The sequence below is a fragment of the Dermochelys coriacea genome, chromosome 19 (genome assembly GCF_009764565.3).
Source record: "Dermochelys coriacea isolate rDerCor1 chromosome 19, rDerCor1.pri.v4, whole genome shotgun sequence".
NCBI lineage: Eukaryota > Metazoa > Chordata > Testudines > Dermochelyidae > Dermochelys > Dermochelys coriacea.
In genome coordinates this window covers 11,591,086-11,615,632 of record NC_050086.2, presented here as the reverse complement: position 1 = coordinate 11,615,632, position 24,547 = coordinate 11,591,086, and the positions used below count along the sequence as shown (strand labels likewise).

The following is a 24,547-nucleotide window of genomic DNA, read 5'->3' as shown; positions in this document are numbered from 1 at the left end:
GTATGGTGATGCGTCGTCCTTGAACTAGCACCTGATTAAGCCCCCCTGTGGTGCTGAATCAGTCCTGTGCTAGGTTCCAGCAAATTCACAAGCCAGGAGCTGGTCTGGTGACTCTCAGGGCAGGTATATAAGCCTCACAGGAGAAAAGAGCAGCTCAGTCTGCCACAAGTCACTTCATGGCTTGGAGCTCACCTCTGCCTGGTAGTGGGGACAGAATCCACAGGTCTCAGCCTGCTCTGGCTCCTAGCCATGCTCTTGACTCCTGTTTCCAGCTCTGAGTCTTAGCTCTGACCCCTAGGACCGACTGCCATTGTTCCAATCACTAGGCCTGACCCGCCGCACCTCGTTTTCTGCTACATCACCTCCTTGTGCCTCAGTTTCCCATCGGTAAAATGGATATATTCCCCTCTCCTATCCTTTGTCTGCCAGGTCTATTTGGACTGCAAGCTCTTTGAGGCCACGACGCTGTCTCTTACGACATGTACAGACTGTGCCCAGCACAAATGAGCAGAGATTTTCATCAGGGCCTGTAGAAGCTACCGTAATTCTCCTAGTAATAATTTCACGGGATGTTGCAGGGCTGTGTCAGGTATAAGATCAAATCTGAAACTCATGCTCTAGTGGGACCTTAGCTGGAGAACTAGAGATACCAGCTGTGCTGGGGTTCCCTTCCAACCTGGCTCTTCCAATGCATGGAACCCCCTTTCCTCATTAGGCAATTGTGTGGGAAGGACAGTGTCTCCTCCTTGCCCTTCAGCATCCAGCTCTCCATCCCGGCGCGGGTGCACATGGGAAATAATCGCGTCAGTATCGTTTCATTACCAAAAACAGTTCAAGAGCAGTGTCATAGTCCATTAAACCTCTTAGCAGCTGAAATCATTAAGCAAGGGGAAGGGATTCTCAGTGGCTGGAAACCAGGATCAGTCCAGTCTTATTTTCTCTTATGAACTAGAGAATTGACATTTATAAGCTAATTAGGGAAAGGGACAAGATCATAAAGCTGGATTTTATGGGGCTGCAGAAAAACAAAAGAGTAATGAGCTAGAAGCCCAGAGTGATCTTGGCTGGGACAGATCCCCAGCCTGTGTAAATCAGGGCTGCTCTATTGACTTCAACAGACATATGCTGATTTACAGCAGCTGAGAATCTGGCCCCTTGATTATTAAGTCCATTGTATCCCACGGCTAAGGAAGCAGCTCTGAGTCTAGAACCATGTGGTGAAGACACACTGTCCCTGGTAGAACTCTTGTGAGCCACTGGGGAGCAAATTCTGCACCCCAACACTACAAAGGGAGGCTGGTGCAAGGCAACTAACCTGTCCATCAGCATTCCCCCTGTGCAATGGGGACACGGACGCAGCAGGGACATCTGACTCCACTGCTCCTCTGCAGCCTTTGGGGGAGAATTCATTCTGCCCCCCTCACTTCCTGATCCCCCCCAAAGACATCCCTAGGGCTCCATCCAGCTCCCAGCAGAAGCAAAGTTCTGGTTGCCTCTAATTGGAGTGGGAGCAGGCTCAGAAGGGAACAGCCCAGTTGCTCGGCCTAGAGTTTGCCTTTACCTGAACACTTGCCTGTGAATTCAAAGACCATGTGTTTCTGCGGAGCCCGGACTTACAAGAAGCCCCGAGCGTGTTTATTTGGAATGCGTAAAGCCTCCAAACCAATTCTGCCTTTCACTCCTAGTTTGGCAGTGACCTCTGTGCGAGGACTAACGGGGCCACCGCTGGGCTGTGCATCTTGGAAGTGCTGACTAACCCAGACCTGCTGGAAACCCTAGAACACCACGTCCGCACTGCAGTCAAACTGTGTGCAAACCCATGTTCAAATCCTGCTTCCCCTCAAGCAGGGCGCTCTGACAAGAGGCTTTAAATATTGGTGAGGACACTAATGGCCCAGTTTGCAAAGATACTCGGCAAGCCATGGAAGTTAATGGGAGCTACAGGTGCTCGGCTCCTTTGAAAGTCAGGCCATATCTGTATTAGAAACCCACACTCCTTCCCCTACCATGACTCCCAGGTTGCAGGGTGCACAGAGCCTTGGGTTTAGAATATTCTGGGGATGAGAATCAGCATCCTTGTGAATCTGACTGTGATTTTAAGAGAACGCAGCCTGAAATTATTTCCCTAAAACCTCCTTGTTCACCCCATTCTTGTATCACCCCGACGATAATCAAGGTTTCACATCCTCCTCCACATCATGAAAACTGCTCCTTGTGGGTGATCCCATAGCCTTTGCTGCAGACCGTCTCCGGTCATTGGGTGGGGGCTTTGAGTGTGACGTGCGACATACGCTAAGCCAGTTCACCAGCTTTAAATCTCCGGTGGCAAAGAGAACGTCGTGAGAACGTGCTTGTGGTCTTGCGACGGGGGCTACTGCTCTGAGGGAGTCAGCTAAGCTGGTTAAGTCTCCCATCCAGTGATTGTGCTGCAGGACTGGCCAAAGAGCGCCTTGAACACAGCCTCAGTGGGCTAATGGTCCCCAAAGTCATGGGGGAGTCAGACAGGCCAGTTAGTGCAGGTACGGGAGATGTCACTGGACATGCCTGGGAGAAAATCATTGACCCCAAAGGAAGCAGCAATCATGAAGGAGGCAAATCCACTCCCCTGCACCTAGCCCATATGGATGGCCTGGACCCTGGGAAGATGCACAGAATCCTGCGCTTTCCAGAGACCACAGAGCTGTACAGCCATGAAGTCGCTGCTATGACCCAAACCCAGCCCTTCTGCAGGGGGAGGGTGGGAGAATCCATAGAACAGCCGCTCCCCCAGCCTAGTGCAGGCCTCACCTCCACTTGATCCCTCCCCATTGCTGGTGTGAAACTCGGCACCACACAGAGGGTGTGAATCCCCCAAAATCTTGGCTCCCCCTGACTTGAATGGAACCACTGTGTGGCTGTCTGGATAGAGCCAGGCAGGCCATGGCAGGATTTGCTCCTGGATAATGTATGAAAATCCATGTACCTAGCTGTGCATATTCATAAGGCCAGTTTTGCCACCGTCCTGGCATTTAAGTTCAACAACCCAAGAAAGTTTTGGAGCAGGGTGCTGCAGTCAAACATGCCCACAGCTCCCACATGCACATACAGAAGGCATGAGTGCCTATCTATGCTCCCTTCCCGCGGGGACAGTTTTGCTGCTGGTATAATTGGACGGGGCTCTGTTGCACCTGCTTACACCAGAGCTGAGTTTGGCCCAGAGTGTTTCGCAAGGTGCTTGCAATTTGCAGAGCTACATTGATCGCCAGGTAATGAGCTAAATAACGGCTGAACAGGAAACAATAATTAACACATAGATAGAGGAAACTAAGACAGGTGTTTATAGGCATCTCCAAACACCTTGGGAATGTGTAAACAGCAGCTTTCAACTTGTCTGGATTCATGTGGTACCTAGATACAGACAGAAGATTGCCCTGGTGTCCTAGATCAAAAATTTTCCTCACCGCCCCCTGTCGGCATGGCTAGAGAGACAGGATAGTCTTTGTTGATTCTAGCTTCAGTTTCCATCTCTCCCACAGACTGTCTGTGTGACCCTGGGGGAGGTCACATGGGGCCAGATTCTCAAGGGCTGTGCACTCACAGCTGGAGCCCGATTTTCAAAATAACCAGCCTACCTGGCTCTTATCTAGCGCTTTTCCCTCTAACACAGCCACACCTCCTGAGTCCCACCCCAGCGCTCTATCCACTAGCCCACCCTGCCTCCAGAATAAACAGCACCCCAATGGTGTTGCCTAGGGGTTGAACCCGCATCAGCTACTGGGAAAGAAGTGCTGTACTCTCCACACGGTGCAAAGAGAGGAAACAAAGTAAAGCCAAATTTGCACTAGCATTGTAAAGAGCTTGCTTAGATCAACAAAGACAAATACTTTACTCGCCAGACAACAGGCTGGGAACTTGCTGCTTTAGTCCACTGCAGCCCAGTAGAGCCTGAGGGGAGAAGGGAGTACTCCCACTCACACACCAGCAAGCAAGGGAAGGGTGGAGCATAGTGCCATTCCATAAGCTCTTGGTAACCCTAGCCTGACCAGTGCAGAGCCACTGGCTTCCTTGGACTTACCCCTGATTGACATTGGCGTGTGAGAGACCAGAGCTGAGTGAAGCGGGACAGATCCTCAGCTGGATCTCTTTCTTTCACGCTCAGGGTGCTAGCATTTTACCCCAATGTTGCATAGGGATAAATGGCCGCTCAGGGCAGAGGTGGCCAGAACCAGGCCCTGCTAGTTTTTAAGCCACTGCATTTTAAACCAAAGGTAACTTTTAGAACTGCCATTCTGGGCTGGGCTCACCTGAAGCCCTTTCATTATTTACCTGTAAGAACAGGCACAAGCCATGCAAGAATCCTTCCTCCCACTTTGCCACTAACCTGTCACTCTAACCGGGAAAGACCACTTCTGTGGGAGGACGCTTAGCTTTTTTTCTGTCTCTGGGCAAGACTGAGGCTTTAATGGTGACAAAACATGCACTGGTTTGCTTTCCTCCTTCCCGTGGGATTCTGCAGCCTTTCTGTTCCCTTTTTCCCAGGCCTAAAGTCTGTTTCATTCTCACACTTCAATCCACTGCCGATTCACTGCCTCGTTAGCCCGGCTGGTTTAGCAGCTGGAGCAGTGTATGTGTGCCCCTCTCATAAATGCAGACTGGTTGTGCTTTCCATCTGGGGGATCAGGGGAGAACCCCTGACTGGATTATCCAGCCCTCTGGGGTGAGAATATGGCCCATGCCCCTGCTTTGAGTCTTTTCTGTGCTTTGACTATCCTATTGATCATGGTGGTTTCTCCCTTTGGTCTGATTTGTGGCTCACCCCTACACTTTAATTGGGTGGATGTGCAGCCGTGTCCTTGTTTTAAATGCTTTGCATATTTTTTTAACCAAAGGGTTAGTTGTCTCCACACCTAGTACGTGTGGGTTAATTAGAACGCTTGGGGCCAAATTCATTGCTGGGGTAACTCTGGGTGAAATCGGGGAAGGTACATGTGGGACTGAATGTCACAGTCCAGGCATCTCTCAGTCTGATGGTAAGGACGGGTTTGTACGTGAGACGACAGAAGCGATATTAATGTTCTAGCTTCATAGCTTGCACTTGTGTTTAATTAGCGAGGCTAGCTTTGTGTCAGCCCAGCGCAGCGGGGAGGCGTGCTGAAGAGTTGTGCTTTGCACTGGCTTGAAAGTGACTCCTGGCTGGAAGATGGTTTAGGCTCCTGTTTTATCTCTCCCTTAACTGTTTGTCATCATGGGTTTGAATAGACATGAAGGCTACTTTGTGATTCTTCGCTACACAGCAACTCCTCGGTAGGCTTAGGAAGAGCCATGTTTCTTCTGTCCCACCTAACAAAGTCACATTCATTCCCTCCCTCTTGAAAATCATGGGGAACCCAACCTTTAGTCCTTGTAATTTACCAGTGTCAGAGGGAGTCTGCTGCTTCCAGGTACCCCGCCAGAACATTATCTTTTAAAGATATGAAATGACTTGCATGGCCTGGTGTCATGCACAGATCAAGAGGAGGTGAGACACATGGTAGCTCAGGGCATATACTGGACACAGAAAGGGTTAAAAGTGAAGTGAATGGAAGCAATCTACCTGCCCCTCCACCCGGGGATCTAATCTCCTTTCCCTATGCACAGGTACTTCCCCATCCATACTACGGGAGTGATGGGAAGGTGACCAGGGTGTTTTGTGTTCTTGCACCCTCCACCCCCCACTCTATTTCAAGGGTTGGCAAGCATGGCAGTGTGGTCTCGTTGTCCAATTAGCAAGGCTGTGCTCTTGGTCTTGAACTCTCTCATTAAGCGTACGCACAAGGGCGAGCACAATAGGGCCCTCATCTTGGCTATGGCTTTTAGGCACGACAGTAATATTCAGGATCGTCCCTAGGCATACGCAGAATACACAGCTGTGGCCCAAATTGTCCCAAATTTCATGGTGCCCTAGGCAGACGTGGCAGCATGAGCTCCGGTGGGCAGCCCTATCCCCCAGCCACCTCCCACGGGCTGCACCCACTGCAAGGGGCCGGGCCGTTCCTAGGGCGGTGCGGGGACTGGGACAACTCCCTCCGCCCCGCCTCTTAGTCTTCACCCCTGGCCCGCCCCCATTCCACCTCTTTCCCCCAAGCCTCTTCCCCCAGTGATGGATGCAGCCCGGAGGATTAGCAGGGGGCCTGCGCCGGCAGCAAGGGTCAGGCCCGACCCTGCACTCACAGGCAGCGGTGGGAAGCAGAGCAACCCGGCCCCAACCCGCTCCACTCTGCCAGCTCCCAACCGTGTCCCGCTGCCAATGAGTGCGGGGGGCAATCCTTTCCCCAACACCCCCAACCCGAGCAACACGGCTGGGATGGAGGGAGCGGAGCAGGCTGGTGCTGGGTCGTTCTGCTGCTGGCGCCGGGCCTCCCCGCTAATCCCCTGGTCCACTCTGGGCCTGTGGTGCCCCCCAAAGCAGCCCCCCACAGATCCTGCCTCCCCGGCCCTTCATGGGGAGTGCAGCTGGTGCTCGGGCTGTGTAGCGCACCATAATTGGTAGGGACAGCCCCGGTAATATTAGTTATTAATCACCATTATCATCCCTGCCCAGCAGGGGCGTTGTGGAGATTAACCGGTTAACATGGCTTCTGCGCTTTGAATGTGGGTGAGGAGCGCTCAGGGTTAAGGAACGACTTTCCAATGGGAGAACACATTAGGGGCTCCCCCACCGCCACAGGGGAGCGAGGTGAGAGACTGCACAGCCCATTTCCCCCCGTTACAATTTAGTGTGAGAACAGAGTGTTTCCTTTACAAAGGAACCATCATCTTGGAATAATAATTTCTCCATGACCAGAGGCCCGTGGCTGGCATTCAGCCAAGGAAAGGTTTCTCTCGCTCTGCCCGCATGCTCAGCCAACCATAGATCAAAACCTAAATGACACATAATCTCCTCAGGCAGCGCGTCTGCAGGGATCACTGGTGTTCAGCAGTTGTAGGCAGTGCCGTAAACTCCTGCTAAGCGCCAGAGCCGCGCCCTGGGACTGAGAGAGGATTTCCAAGCCATGAATCTTGGAGGGAACACAGCCTCTTCTCTTTCAGCATGCAGCTAATGCAATGCTGCAGTCAGCCACGTGCTCGCTGAGCAATAGATGTTACACTAACTAAATCCACAGACCTCCCAGTAAAGTGCCCAGTTAGGGACAGACAGTGGCTGCCAGCGACCGGCCATGTCAGACTGGAAAAGCAGAGGGAGCCGCAGGGCAGGGCTGAGCTCTATGTGCAGGAAGGCCAGGTCTGGGATAGCTGGGTGGGGGTTGTAGGTCAAGACTGGAGGGCATGGTTGGAATTGCATGGGGAGCGGGGGAGCTCCGGGGTTCCACAGATGAGGGCTGGGCTGCGTGTTGGTGGGACAGGGCTGGGGCACAGTGTGGTGGGCGTTCCCAGCTGACTCAACCAGAATTCCCCTGGAGGCTGTAGGGGAGCAAAGGCTAGAGCATGAGCTCTGCCACTCATTTAAGGGGTTGCTGATGCCCTCCATGTGTAACACACTGGCACAGTGGGTGTCATGTCCGTCTCTAGGGTTGGTCCATATAACAACCTACTACTGCAACCAGCTGACAGAGTTACTTCTGTAGCTCACAAAGCAGAGGGGCCATGCTTTTATTGTGAATGGTACTGGGTTCAAATCCTGCTCCCACCCAGGGGGTGATCACACTTGCATTCAGGGAGAGTAAGGCTGTGGCTGGCTCCATTGAAAGTGGGTCAGGATCACTGGGCCCACTCTTGCTCTCCAGGCTTAGGGCAGCCGCAATGTCAAGTTCACTAGGGAAGAGTGTGTAGGGAGCTACTTCCTTCTGGTGGGTCTTTGCAGCAGAAGGGTACCCAGATACCAGACCTGCACCACATGACGGGGCCTAGCCGCCAGTCAGTTAGTCCCCAGGCTGAGGTGCACATCACTGATCAGAAAAGGCAGGAGCCCCATTGTTACTTTGAAACAGGAAGGGCAAGATGCTATCACGTATTGTCCCTTTCATTCCACTCCTACTACCCTGGACCACCTGGCCGTCAGATGCCAGGACAAATCATGCAGCGTAACATACACAGCAGACCCTGCCTAAGCCTCTGGTGCCTACCTGTCCATAAAACTCAATTTTCATGGTTCAGCTCATGACTGACCACAACACCTCCCAAGGCTGTGATGACCCCCTTCCTGAGCAGTCATCAGAATCGAACACCGATCACGCCTCTTCTCCACTTCAAGCAGGTCTGGTTTGCAGCATGCCCCTGTGGTGGACAGACTCCGCAGCTCTCCAACCAACTGGGGAAGTGAATTCCCAAGTCAAGAACACTTGGCCAAGACCAGACTGGGGCTATGTCCATAGATCTTTATGAATGCTGGGAGCTTCATAGATCCCACAGTTCAGAACCTTGAAGACCTTGGAACCCTTTAGAATATTCAGGGTTCTAGATTTTGACTCATGCAGGAATGCGGCCTTTTAGACCTTCTGAGGGTGGGATCCCATCATTTAAAGGGCAAAAGGAAAAAAATTAATTTAATTCATGTTCTGAACATTCTCAATGTTTCTTGAGGGACCCCTGGGTCTGATGGCCAGGGACCTCATCCCTAGTGCCGTTATGAAAATAGCTAATTGCATTTGTTTCTACATGTTTAATATGCATTGAAACATTCTGCAAATAGGAAGGAGCATCTTAGTGGTTAGTGCAGAATATGGTGAGAAGGCAAAACTCTTGAGCTCTCTTCCAGGACCTGCTAGTCATTGGCTGTATTGATTTTGTATAAACTGCTTAATCTCTTGGGCCAGATTTTCAGAAGAGCTCAGCTCCCATTTAGGCATCTAAATAAATACCCAGATTTTAGACATCCTGAACAGTGCTGTGAAATAAGCAGCTAAATTATTCTGGCATCTCAATAAGCAGACAGATATTCAAAAGAAATCAGCATGTCTGGTGCACATTGAGTGCTGAGCACTTCTGAAAAGCTAGCTGTAAGTGTCACAATAGGAGCTGCTATACACAGGGAAAACCTGGCCCTGAGCTCTTCTGGAAATGTGTCCCTGAATGCCTCAGTTTACCTGCTCCAAAATGGTTCTAATAATCATGTTGTTCTGGGCTCCATTATATAAAGTTTGTAAAGTCTTTGGGGAAGCTGAGGTGAAAAAAACTACAATTGCAAAGAAATATTATTAATCATGATATTTCAGCATGCTAGTTCCCTTAGGTAGCTGAATGGATTTCTGCAAGCAATCTGGTAGAAAAAAAAACTGAGTGGAAAGAAAGAAAGAAAGAAAGAAAGAAAGAAAGAAAGAAGGGAAACCAGCCAGCCATATGAAGAAGGTTGCCTAACTGCTTCTCTAGCTGCAGAGATAGATTAAATTGGTTTAATTTGAAACGAGGCCTTGTCTGAAAGACTTTTCATGCATTATTACTTCATCTTACTTTGAATTCTCAAAGCAATAGGTTTTCTCTCCAGTCTAGCAGAAATGATTACTACCTCCTTATTCAGCTAATGGGATTAGAACCTCGGCAGGGTCTGAACTTTATTCTACTCTTTCCTAATTAGAGCCCCAATTCAGCCAAGTATCTAAGCATGGGTGTAATTTTAAGGAAACCACTTAAGCACGTGTTTAAGGCTATGGGCTAGTCTACACTGGCAACGTTAAAGCGCTGCCGTGGCAGTGCTTTAACGAGTCTTGTGTAGTCGCGGTGCAGTGCTGGGAGAGAGCTCTTCCAGCGCTCTAAAAAAACCACCTCCACGAGCGACTCCCAATGCTGGTGCACTGTCTACACGGGCGCTTTACAGCGCTGAAACCTGCTGCACTCGGGGGGGTGTTTTTTCACAGTCTACATTACAAAGATAAATCGACCTATGTTACCTCTTGTCTACACTGGCAATTTGCAGCGCTGCAACTTTCTCGCATTAATTACTGAGGTGGCTCATGTCCACACTACCGTCCTTCTGTCAGTGGTATGCACCCTCACCATGAGTTGTTCCACCAACTGAAGTGTGGAGGACTGAGAGCCAGGGATCTCAGCTCCACGCAGATCCCCAGGCCTGCTGGGGTTTCTTGCCTTCGGCTGAGAGATCCACAACCAGAGTTCAGTCGGCTGCCCTGCTCCTGGCAGGGGGCAGTAGGGTTCACAGCAGGGAGCCCGGGCAGCAGCCCAAGCCAGAAGCCTGGGTGGCAGCCTGGCTTGGAGCGGAGGCCGGACAGCAGCCTGGCTTGTGAGCCAGCTTTCTTCTCAATTTCATGGCTTCAGCGGAGTCGTGAAATTGACAAGAATGACAGCCAACAGGGGATGTAAGGAATGGAGTGTGGACACAGACACTACATCGGCCTAACTACACCCACATAAGCCTTATGCCTCTCGTTGAGGTGGTTTTATTATGCCGACATAGCAGGGGAGTTACATCAGCGGGAGGAGCATTTCAGTGCATACACCTTCACTGTTTTGTCAACAAAAGCTGACTTTTGTCAACAAAACTGTGTAGTGTAGACAAGGCCTTGAACTGATCCTAGATGTACCAGTGTTGATGAACTATGGACCCAATCCTGTAAGGTGCTGAGCACCCTCTGGGGCTGCTCTTCACTAACGCTGTAATTCGATCTAAGTTACGCTACGACGTAACTGAAGTCGACGTAACTTAGATCAACTGATAGCGCTGTCTACACCACACTATGTCGACGGGAGATGCTCTGCAGTCAACTTAGCATATCTTCACCAGACCCGCTAAATCGACACCGCTGCATCAATCGTAGCAGTGTTGATTTAGCTGGTAGTTTAGACGTGGCCCTAGTCCTGTTGAAGCCAGGGTGCTCAGCCCATGACAGGATCTTGCTCTAATGCCCCAATTTAAGGTCAATGGGATTTAATCATGTGTTTAAAGTTAAGCAGGTGCTTAAGTGCTTTGATGAATCACATCCTGAACTGGGACAGATGCTTCATTTCTTACTTCAACAAGTAAGCCAGGAAAGATGGATTCATACCCAGTATACACCTAGGTTCTGATCCAACACCCACTCAAGTCTTGAGAAAGGCTCCCATTGGCTTCAATGAGTTTTGGATCAAGCCCTTAACCCGTACTATAGTGGATTTTGAAGTGGATATTTGCCCAGGTGATGTTTTGCATCAGTCCCATGGAAAGTTCTGTTTTGATAAAATGAGAGGTGAGGGGTGGGGAATGGGGGGGTTGCATGGAAAATTCTCAACCCATTTCTAACGGTCACCTTATAGATGAGGGACTGGAGCCCAGACCCGCAACGACATAGATGTCAACTCCATAGGTGCTCAGCAACCACCAGCCACCCACCAATTAGCTGCTTGGTGGGCCTCAACCATCAGATGCTCAGCAACCCCTCTGATCAGCTGTTCGGTGGTGGGTGGGAGGCACTGGGGGGGAGAAGGCGGAGCAGGAGCGGTAAGGGGCGGAGTGAGGGTGGGGCATGCTCAGCGGAGGGGGCGGAGTGGGGGCAGGAAGAGGTGGAGCAAGGGTGGGGCCTTGAGGCAAGGGACGGAGTGGAGGCAGGACCTTGGGGCAGAGTGGGGGGTGGAGCAGCCATCGGAAAGAAGAAAGTTGGTACCTGTGCTCAACAGTATTTAGGGGTCTTAATCCCATTGGTTTCAATACCTAAATACCTTTGAGGATCTGGGCTTTAGTTAGTCTCCACCCAGCACCCATCTCCCCTTGACACTGAATAAAACTCTGATGCACTTTAACATTTCTCCTTCACGTTGTGCCCTCAGATACACCAAGATGAAAACGGCTACCAACATTTACATCTTCAACCTGGCCCTTGCAGATGCCCTGGCGACGAGCACGCTGCCCTTCCAGAGTGCCAAATACCTGATGGAGACCTGGCCCTTCGGGGAGCTGCTCTGCAAGGTGGTCCTCTCCATCGATTACTACAACATGTTCACCAGCATTTTCACACTGACCATGATGAGCGTGGATCGCTACATTGCCGTGTGCCACCCGGTCAAGGCTCTGGACTTCCGCACCCCAGCCAAAGCCAAGATCATCAACGTCTGCATCTGGGTCCTCTCCTCTGTGATTGGCGTGCCCATCATGATCTTGGCTGTGACCAAGTCAAAAGGCAAGTGCACGTGGCCCTTTCTGGCCCTCCTGCTGCGATCCATTGACTGGAGTGTATGCCAGCGCCAATCAACCTCCTGTAACAGGAGGGCGACACCAGAGGTGAAAGGAAACCGGTACGGCATACCAGCAAGGACCAGTACACCTTGCTGGACCGGACCGGGTTCCCCAGGCTTGGCCCGCTTTAAAGGGCCCCAGGCTCCCTGCAGCGGCCGGAGCCCTGGGCTCTTTAAAGCGTCGCTGGAGCCCTGCCGCCGCTACCCCAGGGGCTCCGGCAAGCGGGGCTTAGGGCACTTTAAAGGGCCCGGGACTTCCAGCCGCCTCTGCAGTTGGTAGCTTTGGGGTGATTTAAAGTCCGGAGCTCCCAGCGCGCAGCCAGAGCCCTGGGGACCTTTACATCTCGATTTAAAGGGCCCGGCTGCATCTTCTTCTGGTTGAGGCCATGCCCCCCTGCTCAGGACTCCTGAGTACAGCGTGAAAGCCCTTAAGTTACTTTCACCCCTGACTGACACTCGGGCCCCATCTACACTTGTTGGCGGCTACGCACCCCAGTGAGAAAGAGGCTGCATCTTCGCTGCAGGGTGTAGCTATAATGCAGCAGTAGAAGGCTCTGGCCGGGGAGAGGCAGTGGCGAAAGACTCCAGCAACCTGGAGCTCCCAGAGCCTTTTCCCTCTGCCTTCACCCAGCCAGAGCTTTCCCTGTGGTGGGAAAGATTCCGGCTGCAGGGAGGCAATCGGGACACTATACTCCATAAGTAAAACTATTTCCCCTTGTTTTATTTCCCCTCCTACTGTTCTTGTAAACTGCTTGGAAATGGCCCACCTTGATTATCACTACAAAAGGTCCCCCTCTCCCCCTCCCCGCTCTCCTGCTGGTAATAGCTCACCTTTCCTGATCACTCTTGCTGCAGTCTGTATGGTAACACCCATTGTTTTCATGTTCTCTGTGTATATAAATCTCCCCACTATATTTTCCACTGAATGCCTCCAATGAAGGAGCTGTAGCTCACGAAAGCCTTATGCTCTAATAAATTTGTTCGTCTCGAAGGTGCCACAAGTCTTCCTTTTCTTTTTAGTGCTAAAAAGAGCAGTGTAGCTGGAGGAGGTGCTGCGTGGGCGTGTAGAGAGCCATTCGGGGTACATACCCTAGGGCTCTGGCATGTTTGTATTCTACTCACCTAACCAGTGTTTCACCATTCACTCTGCTGTCTATACCGTGTCAGCTGGGGATAAGTGTAAGACATACGCGTAGATGCAGCTTCAGAGAGCTGCAGGCTAGAGGGGAGGGATGGTGCAATTAAGGCTTTGGGCTAGGACAAAAAGTGCTGGCTTCCTTTCTTGCTTTGCCCCAGACTCCCACTGTGCAGATCACTGAATTCCCCCCTAAAACCATCCCACCTCCCTTACATGGCTGTTTTAATGCCCTTGATCTCCCAGTGGTTCCTCTCCTGCCCTGTCTCTTAACGAAGGTGATTAGTTCTGATCTAGAGCAGGCTGGTTGGTAGTGGGATGTCGCCATCAATGTCCATTTGGCAGCTTCTCTGCAATGAGTCCTTGGCCCCATTTTCAGAACACAGGCATCTGCATGACAGGGATCAGTGTTACAACTGGCAGTCTCAGACACCTCCGCAACTGAATGGGGCCTGGAGGCCTTTCAGAGTCGCTGACTCTAAGAACGGATTTGTGATCAGAGGAAGGGCTTTATCATTACACATCCATAGAGGCTTCTGTTTAAGAATCTCAAGGCATTTATCATTTGTACAGCAGCAAGGCCCAGAAGCCCTAACTCAGAATAAAGGTCCCACTGTGCAAGGTGCTGTACACACATCAAATGAAAAGGTGACCCCTGCCCCCAAGAGCAGTTAGACTGATTTTACAGATGAGGAAACTGAGGCACCGATAGATGAAATGTAGCACTCCAAAACTCAGACCAGACCCACCCTGAAGTTTGGAGCAGGGCTTTTGGATCTGGGTCTTTGGTTCTGTACCCAGATCTCGTAAAAAACTTGCCCACGGCCATTAATGTGTCAGTGGTAGAGTTTGGAAAGACCAGTTGTAATTGCAAACAACGATCCTTGGTTAGTTTTCATGAAGGTTACAGATCAAGTAAAAGAAAAGGAGTACTTGTGGCACCTTTGAGACTAACAAATTTAGTACAGATCAAGTACATTCTCATCTTAACACTAACACTTTTGATCTAGGTAATTTCAGGGATATACATAAAGTAATCCACAGGTTATAGATAAGTGAAGACAATACTATTAACAGTTCCTTTGAACTAAACTAACACACAAGTGAAACTGGGCTGATTATATTACAATACCTTTTGACACTCCTTGATTTCTATTAGCATGAGTGAATTAGCCTGCAGCCCTGTCCTGAGCTCACACCTGGGTAGACAGCATCACACCAAGTCACCAGCACTAACCACTAGTCTCATCCAGTCGGAGAACACTTCAATCTCTTTGGTCACTCGATTACAGACCTAAAAGAGGCAATTCTTCAACAAAAAAATTTCAAAAACAGACTCCAATGAAAGACTGCTGAATGCATCCGATGAAGTGAGCTGTAGCTCACGAAAGCTTATGCTCAAATAAATGTGTTAGTCTCTAAGGTGCCACAAGTACTCCTTTTCTTTTTGCGAATACAGACTAACACGGCTGCTATTCTGAAACCTGCTGAATTGGAATTAATTTGCAAACTGGGTACAATTAACTTAGGCTTGAATAAAGACTGGGAGTGGATGTGTCATTACACAAAGTAAACTATTTCCCTATGTTTATTTCCCCCCCTCACACACACACACACACACACACACACACACACACACACACACACTGTTCCTCAAACGTTCTTGTCAACTGCTGGAAATGGCCCACCTTGATTATCATTACAAAAGGTTATTTCCCGCTCCCCCTCCCCGTGCTGTCCTGCTGGTAATAGCTCACCTTACCTGATCACTCTCCTTACAGTGTGTATGGTAACACGCATTGTTCTCTGTGTATATAAATCTCCCCACTGTATTTTCCACTGCATGCATCCAATTAAATGAGCTGTAGCTCACGAAAGCTTATGCTCAAATAAATTTGTTAGTCTCTAAGGTGCCACAAGTCCTCCTTTTCTCCATCTCCGAAGCACTCTGTTTAGCCAGCATTAAATCAAACCAAGAGCAAATGTTAGGAATTTAGCTGGATCTGTTCGGAAACTGACAGATGCCAAGGTTGGAAGCTGCATGCACACAGACAGAGCTGTCTGCTGAAAACGGGTGCCCGGTGGGCTACATGGAGGATTGTGGGGGTGGCAACTTTGAGACAGTCTAATCATTTGAATACAATGGGAGACACAGCATGCAAATAAGGCCCTATTGTATGCAAAAGCAGGATCCTACTCTGGTGCAAATTAGGCCTGTTGAATTAAACTGCAGTTCCAATTATCCTGCAGATGTGATCCCCCTTGGTGTAAGACTGTTAAGAGTATTTAATTATGTTGATGTAGAAATACGGGAATACATTAGGAGTTCCTTGCCTATGCCATTTTAATAAGCAGAGGGGGCTGTAAATGCACACCTGGGGCAGCTGATTAAGGGGGTATTCCTCCGGCTCTGGCTCTCTCTCCCACCTATCCACCACTCTCCCTTACCTTCTCTCCCCTGCAGATGGGATCGTGCTCTGCATGCTCCAATTCCCCGATCCTGCCGTGTACTGGGACACGGTGACCAAGATCTGCGTGTTCATCTTCGCCTTCATGGTGCCCATCCTGGTCATCACCATCTGCTACGGGCTCATGATCCTACGCCTCAAGAGTGTCCGCCTCCTCTCGGGCTCCAAGGAGAAGGACCGCAATCTGCGTCGCATCACCCGCATGGTGCTGGTCGTGGTAGCAGCCTTCATCATCTGCTGGACGCCCATCCACATCTTCGTCATCGTCTGGACGCTGGTGGACATAGATAAGAAGAACCCCTACGTGGTGGCCAGCTTGCACTTCTGCATTGCCCTGGGTTACACCAACAGCAGCCTCAACCCTGTCCTCTACGCCTTCCTGGATGAGAACTTCAAGAGGTGCTTCCGGGAATTCTGCCTGCCCTTCCGGTCCCGGATCGAGCAAAACAGCTTCTCCCGGGCAAGAAACACCACCCGGGAGCGCGTCTCCACCTGCACCCTTCCGAAGCCCTCAATAAGCCAGCATGACTAGACATGGACAGCCACCAGCGGGCTCCCGTGGCCACAGAGGGGAGGAACTATTCTCGGAGGTGACTCAGGTCACCACCACGGAATTCTAGTGGAGGTGGCTGGAGGCGATGTGGGCGGGTGGGGAGGGGCTCATCAAGGACTCTTTAAAAAAAAAAAAATTTGCAAATGCTTGATTTTCCATGAAGACACCAGGGTGATGGGGAATTGGGCAGGGGGCGGGAGGATCACAAAGCAACAGATCCCTGGCTGAACATTTCTAAGAAACTGCAGAAAAACAGACCGCGGCATCGGATGGGCAATGAGGAGGATCCACAGGCTGCAAAACACGTCGTCAGATGACCACCAAAACTGCACCACAAGGCAGCCTGGAGATGGACAGGCCCCGCCATCAGGATGGGGGAACCTGCCGCTGCTTTCGTGGGGGTGGGGCCGCTTCTTTAACTCTCAGCGGATTGTAAAAGCTCAGGCGCCCTTCAACCCCGGTTGGCGCGATGCAAATTGCAAAGCTGCAACCTGTGAAGTGTTGTGCCATTCAAGCGATGGGTTTTGTTCCCCGATGCTGGCACCGGTGGCGAGAAACCTCAGCTCGCAGATGGGCAAGCTGCTGTGCCAAAGCGCATCATGCTCTGGGACCCATGCAAGGTAGAACTGGGGTTCGCCAACAGCCCAAGGCCTCTGGGGAGGAGCCCTGCGCTTTCTTTGTGCCCGTTCTGACCTTGCACACAGCAGGCCCCGGCGGATCCTGCTGACCCTTTGCTGCTGCCCTCTGGGATGGCTGCTCAGGACCCCCCTCGTAGGAGAGCAGAGCACACACTGACTGCCATGTCTTGTACATATGTACATTCCAACAGCCCACCTGTCCAGAGCGGCCTGGGACGTGTGGCTACTTGTCTCATGTGCCCGCTTCATTCCTTTCGTCGCATTGTTATTGCTCTGTACAGCCTTATGCAATGCAAAGCGGGATCTATAGGAGTCAGCCAACTCCCCTGCCTTACCCCGGGCCACGGAGCTCGGAGCGTCACGGACACTCGTGGAAGGAGTGCCAGGATCTGCCCGGTGAGGAATGCACCCCCGCCGCCCCTCGCAGAGAGGCACCCGTTGTGCGTTAAGTGTCACAGTAGGAACTGGGATTGTAGCTGTGCACCAGCAGCGGGAGGGTGACTGCGCTGGTAGAGGGGACCCTCCTCTGCCTGTCTCGGGGCAGGTTAATCACTGAAGTTAAAGATCCTTCCAGGACTTTCTAAAAGAGATCTGGGATCCCTGCCATACCTCCCGCTCTTCTCACTTAGGGCCTTTGCCAAACCACAGTCAAGTCAATGCGAGTCTTTCCCAGGACTTCAGTGGGGTTTGGATCAGCCCTTAAGTGGGCTAGAGGGGCCCACATTGTGGAGAGTCATTGGTAGGCACACAGTGGGTCTCACATTTGCCTGCCGCAGCAGTCTCAGGGCCCAACTCTCCAACCTGGGCCCAGAAGCTAGGGCTCCCACTTGCTCAAGTGGGCATTCACGGGCCCTGGTACTATCCCAGGCGATGACATGCTGATCGGCGCATCCACATGCAGAAACTAGGGGTCTCATAGTAGTTTGCAAAATCGGGTTTCTGATATCTTGCAAAGTGCATTGAGATACTCTGAGCATGACAGGCACCACCTTAAATCCAGCTCCTTCTATGCTCTCTGTGTACATATGCACATTGGAATACCAGACACGGGCTCTGTTGTTATTTTTTTTATTTCAGTGGCATCTAAATGCCTTATCTAGGTCATGGCCCCCATGTGTTTGGTGCTATATGTTGTGCTCAAGCCACTGAATTCAAACCCAGGGCCAAATCTCAAACATGCTAGCAATCGGACGCAGGATTTTCATTCTCCCGGTTCTAAGATTATCTGCATGATTCCAGGTGGGAGCCCTGTTAGGAGTTCATACAGCTGGACAGCGTGTTGGGACTTGAGCTTCTGGGCCAAGCTCAGGTCTGGTTAACAGATAAACCTGCAGAACTGGTCAGCCTGGTGGGGAATGGGCTGTGATGATTTGATGGGGAGGAAAAGTGCAGGCACGTAGCAATGAGCAGAGCTGATCCAGGCCAGAGGCAGGCCAGGGGCTGCACCAACACTGTGGGCTGGATTCGGCTTGCGGCTACACTGGTATAAATCCAACAAAGTCAACAGAGTTGTACCGGACTCACACTGGAGTAAAACAGTCCTGGGGATCTGTGTCCTCTGTCCACAAAACAGGTCACACTGCAAGCTCCCTGCCTGCCAATGTGCCTTGACTCTCATCGGGGGGGGGCACACTCCTTTCAGGGGTGAAAGGGGCTCTGTCTCCTTAGCCCATTCAATGCCAAGGCATTGCTGCTGGGAGGGCTCCCAAGGAGACCCATCAGTGCCAGTAGAAGCGGTGGGTTTTGTGATGTGTCGACCTGCCTGCTGGGAGCTGGGCGGACCTGATCCCACTCATTTCACACCAGCCTGGGGACACTTATTAGAGAGAAGCTACTTGTGGTCATTAGCTGTTTTGGATTGCAAACCTACAGGTGAAAGGCTCTTCATCATAAAAACAGACACACATATGTGTGTGTGTGTCTGTGTGTGCGTGTGAGAGAGAGAGAGAGACTTACGTATACATGTGTGTTGCTTAGTAGACATTGGCCTTTTACTACAAATTAAGAATAGTTCTGGCAACCTAGGTGTGATGCATAACACAGAGGGCTGTCCACTGCAGCTGGTCCTATTACTATTATGACCACAGCACCTACCTGCCCCATCTGAGCTCAGGGCTCCATTGTGCTAGGTGCTGCACACACCCCCAGGAAGAGATCGCCCAACTCCAAAGACCTCATAGTCTAAATAAACAAGACTGACGAACGAGGCACTATTTTTCCGGTTTCACTAATGACATGCAGGGAGTCTGCAATAAGAAATGATCCCCGATCAGCTGAGCCTTACACCACAAGACTGTCCATCCTCCTTAACGCTGGCCCCACTTTCTCTCTCACTATCCATTCGAGATGGCTGCACTACGCCTGCAATGAACCATTCCGTTCAGTGGGAAGGTGCCAGTTCAGCTGTGCATCTGGAGCTGAGCTCTGCGGTTCAGGCCAGTCTCCACTATGTCTGTAAAATCTGAGTGGCTTGTCCAATACATTATGCACCATAGGCTTATTTTCCCCCAAGGGACAAGAGCTACCCATTCTTTCTATATTTCAGCATGTAAAGGTTAATGAAGCAGCCTTAGACAACTTTCCTAAGCTGCATAATTCTTAATTTAGTTTCATAATAAGAGAGACTTGACAGTAATAATACTCTGTGCTTCTAGATAAGAACCTTGGTAGTATTTGCAAACAGGAATTAATTACCCCTGCTGGGAGAGAGGCGCATGATCCCTTTTCAACTGTTTGGGGAAACTGAGGCAAAGAGGCAGAATGATTTGCTTATGTTCACGCAGGAAGTCTGTGACACAGCTCGGAGTTCAACCCAGATTCAGTAGCATGTGCTTTAACCACTGAACCCTCCTATCTCTCTTCCCATACTTATAAAATTGAAATGAAATGTATTCCTGCACACACACAAGTATACATATATATAAACAACTCAGATTCCTTACCACTAGGAAACACTTAGCTTACAGACCAAGGCAACTATGCAAAGATTAAATCCTTCCATCTTTGCCCTTTATCTTTGCACAGATCTACCCCAGGCATGGGCTCAGACCCAATAACTAGACAAGCACTCGGGATCCCACCTGAGCACCCTATTATTATGTGTAACAACAAGATGGCAAGCCGCAAGCCCTGACTGAGTAACGTGATCCATCTCCTTCCACAATCCAGTCAGATCCAGCCACCCGGCTGGAGCCTTGAAACTCAATTGGTTAAAGATCAGACACGGGATGCCAAGAGTGAAAAGTACCAGCTCAGCCCAGAGCAGAAGAGATGCAGCAATGGGCGTATCCTCCTGAGGCCTGAGTCTCCACTGCCATGCATCCCATGCCAATATTTATGCTAGGGCAAATTGAGAGTAAAATGCTACCAGCAGCATCTTACATCCATGTGGCCAGGTGCAGGTCAATGGAGAATCAGTCCTCTAGTGGCCGTTAACTGCAGCAAGATTCATTACAGAAACAATTAATGAGGCCTTCAGGTTTCCCTGTTAGAGTTAAAACAGTTGGTATGGATTAGCACTGCCACAATACTCTGCAGTCTCTCACCAAGCAGCTGAATCCGGTTGCCTTAGTCAGTCCCAAAAGGAATGGAGAGGATTTATAAAACGGTAATTAACAAATGAGAGAATCTGGTTGATGAGTTTCATAATAGCAGCCGTGTTAGTCTGTATTCGCAAAAAGAAAAGGAGGACTTGTGGCACCTTAGAGACTAACAAATTTATTAGAGCTTAAGCTTTTGTGAGCTACAGCTCACTTCATTGGATGCATTTGGTGGAAAAAACAGAGGGGAGATTGATATACACACACAGAGAACATGAGACAATGAGTTTATCATACACACTGTAAGGAGAATGATCACTTAAGATAAGCCATCAGCAGCAGGGGGTGGGGGGGGAGGAAAACCTTTTATGGTGACAAGCAAGGTAGGCTAATTCCAGCAGTTAACAAGAATATCTGAGGAACAATGGGGGGTGGGGTGGGGGGGAGAAATAACATGGGGAAATAGTTTTACTTTGTGTAATGACTCATCCATTCCCAGTCTCTATTCAAGCCTAAGTTAATTGTATCCAGTTTGCAAATTAATTCCAATTCAGCAGTCTCTCGTTGGAGTCCATTTTTGAAGCTTTTTTGTTGAAGGATAGCCACTCTTAGGTCTGTAATCGAGTGACCAGAGAGATTGACTACGTAAAAGAATGAATGGACACAAATCAGACATCAAGAATTATAACATTCAAAAACCAGTTGGAGAACACTTCAATCTCTTGGGCTTGAATAGAGACTGGGAATGGATGAGTCATTACACAAAGTAAAACTATTTCCCCATGTTATTTCTCCCCCCCACCCCACCCCACCCCCCACTGTTCCTCTGATATTCTTGTTAACTGCTGGAATTAGCCTACCTTGCTTGTCACCATGAAAGGTTTTCCTCCTTTCCCCCCCCTGCTGCTGGTGATGGCTTATCTTAAGTGATCACTCTCCTTACAGTGTGTATGATAAACCCATTGTTTCATGTTCTCTGTGTGTGTATATAAATCTCCCCTCTGTTTTTTCCACCAAATGCATCCGATGAAGTGAGCTGTAGCTCACGAAAGCTTATGCTCTAATAAATTTGTTAGTCTCTAAGGTGCCACAAGTACTCCTTTTCTGGTTGATGAGTGAAAATGAAAAGCCCTGGAGACAAGAGGAAGAATGGCTGCTGGCCAGTTTGTTTCCATTGCTCCCCGCTGCCCCAGTGACTCAAAGAATCTGTGTAGTGCTTAGGAATTGGGTTGTGTCCCTTTAAATACTTTGTGAGCCTTCTAGTGGTGCTCACTAAGTTTCAGAAGGCATCTGAGCCCTGCCAGAGCAGCAGTGCGTATATGTAGCTGGGCCTTGCTGCATGTTGTATATAGTTAGTGAACATGGGTATTCGGACCCTACTGGGCCTGTGTGATTCCTTCACATTACACGTTCGAAACAGCTGAGTTAGGGAGCTCCTAGACTGAGCCATTTTGGAAAGAGGACCCAAAAATATTCAAGAATTTTTGGAAAACGTGAAGGGCAGGTGACAGTTCAAAAAGTCACCATGTATTCAAAATACCATTTTTTTGAACTATACCAAACTTCTCAGAAAAGCTCTACCCCATGATGAGATGGGACATGCAACATTTCAGGATGATTGGTTTTCTTGTTGGCCACTGGATAACAACCTGCTATTGCTGCCAGCTTATGTAGCTGCTCCTTTAGCTCAAGTGCTAGAGGTCTGTGTTTTGGTGCTGAAAGACAAGTCTTGATGGCTATAGTTACTCCACATGTAGTGGAGGCCAGAGAATATCTGGCAGCAGGCAGGCAAAACCAACCCAGTAAGGCCCTAGGTCAGTAAAGCATTTAAGTTTCAGCTTAACTTTGAGCTCTACTGAAGCCAAAGTTAATGGCATTGCTGACTCAGAGCCTAAATCAGGCTGAGCATCTGCGTACAACAGCAACCACTAGGTAACAACCCTACTGGATGTTTTTCTAAAACATGGGCTAGAGCTCAAACAGAAGTAATGGGCCTGATGTAGGAATTAGTGATTGAGGTTCTGTGGCCTATGTTATACAGGAAGTGAAACTTAATGATTGTGGGTGGTCTCTTCTGACCTCAAAAGCTAGGAATAGTGTATTGACTCAAACCATGTGAGGTAAACCCTATATCCTAAGCAGCCTCCACTGCAGAAGGCCTTTATGGCTGTATTGGTAAAGACAGGCTCTTTTGTTGGAATGAGCATCTGACAAGAATGTAAAAACATTATTTTCCTCCCAAGGACAAAGTGAGAAAAATTGACGTTTGGATCTCAGACACACAGTGTGAACAACCTGTCTTCTCTCCCCAATACTTGTCTCACTGGGAACAAAACTGATCTTGCCTATGTCAGTTTCACACCACCACCAACGCAGCACCCATTTCAGTTCTTCATTACCATAGGCGAGTGAGCCATACTGCGTGTGCTAGCATCTCAAATCTCCCCCCGGTCAGAGCAGCAAGCATAGGCTGTGGAGATCTGCTCTGGTGAACAGGACAGCATAGTACCCCTGAAATGTGTTGGCATAGAACTTCATGACGGCAGAGCAATAACTGCACGACTGGTGTCTATCGCCTTCCCTGGTTCTGAGCTAGACCCCGCTCACATTTATCGGCAGCAACCTGTCAGTCTTGTGGCACCAGTACAGATGCTAGTAGTGAATCCACCATCTATGAGAGCGCGAGCTGGATCCTATTGTAGCTCCATGCATCGGCAACAAAATCGCCCAAGTCCCAGTTGGAAAATCCTTATGGATGGTGAGGCTGTTAAAGTGGGCAGGAAGGACCCCAGCTGGGTTTTTCAGAGCCCAAGTGAGGTTTGCAGGGCTGGGAATACGACAAAAGGAAGCTCTGGGTAGGTCAGCATGGTTGATTTGATCCAGATGTCACCGACAGAGACTAGATGGGAAACTTTATAGTCCCACCTCGCTGAATATGATCACACTTTACAATTTTGAAGAAGAAGTAGAAACTCTTCAGATGCCTTTAAAAGCTTCCTCCATACTCAGTGCTGAGGTCGAACAAAGCAGATCATGAGGCCAGCTGGGAGTGAGGTGAAGACGCAATTTTGAGCGATTTAAGAAGCCTAAATCCTCCCAACTGACTCCTGACACAGGAAGAAAATTTGTGGGAGACTCTTTGAGAGGGACATCCATTCTACACGACACCACGGCTACTTCATAGAATCTGCTGCTGCTGCTGCTCTTATACTCCAAGCAAGAGGCCTTGGTTTCATCTCATTGTCTGTCCATATAGGGGTCTCTCTGCCTTTGATGTGCTCTTATTCATCATGTTGCCACCAAAGGCATTTCAGTGAGCCCTGCTTCACTTTGTGAGGTCGGATCCACATGCTTGTATGTTGTCTAGTGGTTAGATCTAGTATCAGGACTCCTGGGTTCAGCTCCAGGTTCTTCCACCAAGTTCATGCATGACCTTGGGCATATCACTGGTTGTCTGAAACTGGGGCCCCAAAAAGGCATTCCTCCAAAATCGTTGGCCATCCTTGAAAATTTTGGCTTCAACCTCTCTGCTTCAGTTTATCCAGGAAATATTGACCAACGTATTACGGTGATAAACCTCACTTAAATCATAGCAGCGTTTCCTGATCCCAGCAGCAGCATGAGGGTTATTCAGTGTTTGTCAAGTGCTTTGAGATGCTTGGATGAAAGGTGAGATCTGTTGTAAATGTGATGGGCCAGATGCTCAGCTGATAGAAATTGGCACAGCTCCATTCATGTAACCCCCATAGCCACTAGTGAATGGAGCGATGACGGTTTACACCAGCGGAGCAGCTGTTCTTTGCTTCTAGGTGATTATTAGAGAAGATGGAATGGCTCATTTCTTCCTCATTGTGATGGCGTGCATATACAGAGAACCTCCTGAGATGTGTATCTCACTCGGACACCCAAATCTCTTCCCACGTAACAGAAATCCTAGCTGGAGAGTAGCTATTTCACCAGACTGGTTGATGGTGTGGGAGGGCAGTAAAGCAGACCCCCTCAAAACCAGGAAAGGCCAAGAGAGAGACTGGAAAGGGAACAGGGATTAGTATGGGTAACACACCGGCCTTCCACCTCTGCAGACCTGGGTTCAAATT

General features: G+C 49.7%; 1 protein-coding gene across 1 annotated transcript in view; it reads left to right on the top strand.

Moving 5' to 3' along the window:
• OPRD1 (opioid receptor delta 1) overlaps positions 1-20,665 on the top strand; it is a 31,190-nt gene extending 10,525 nt beyond the window's left edge. Inside the window, 3 exon segments of the mRNA XM_038377961.2 lie at positions 11,713-12,062; positions 15,717-16,214; positions 16,217-20,665. Coding sequence (XP_038233889.2) covers positions 11,713-12,062; positions 15,717-16,214; positions 16,217-16,248 — 880 coding nt within the window. The 3' untranslated portion in view covers positions 16,249-20,665.
• Positions 20,666-24,547: the final 3,882 nt, after the last annotated feature.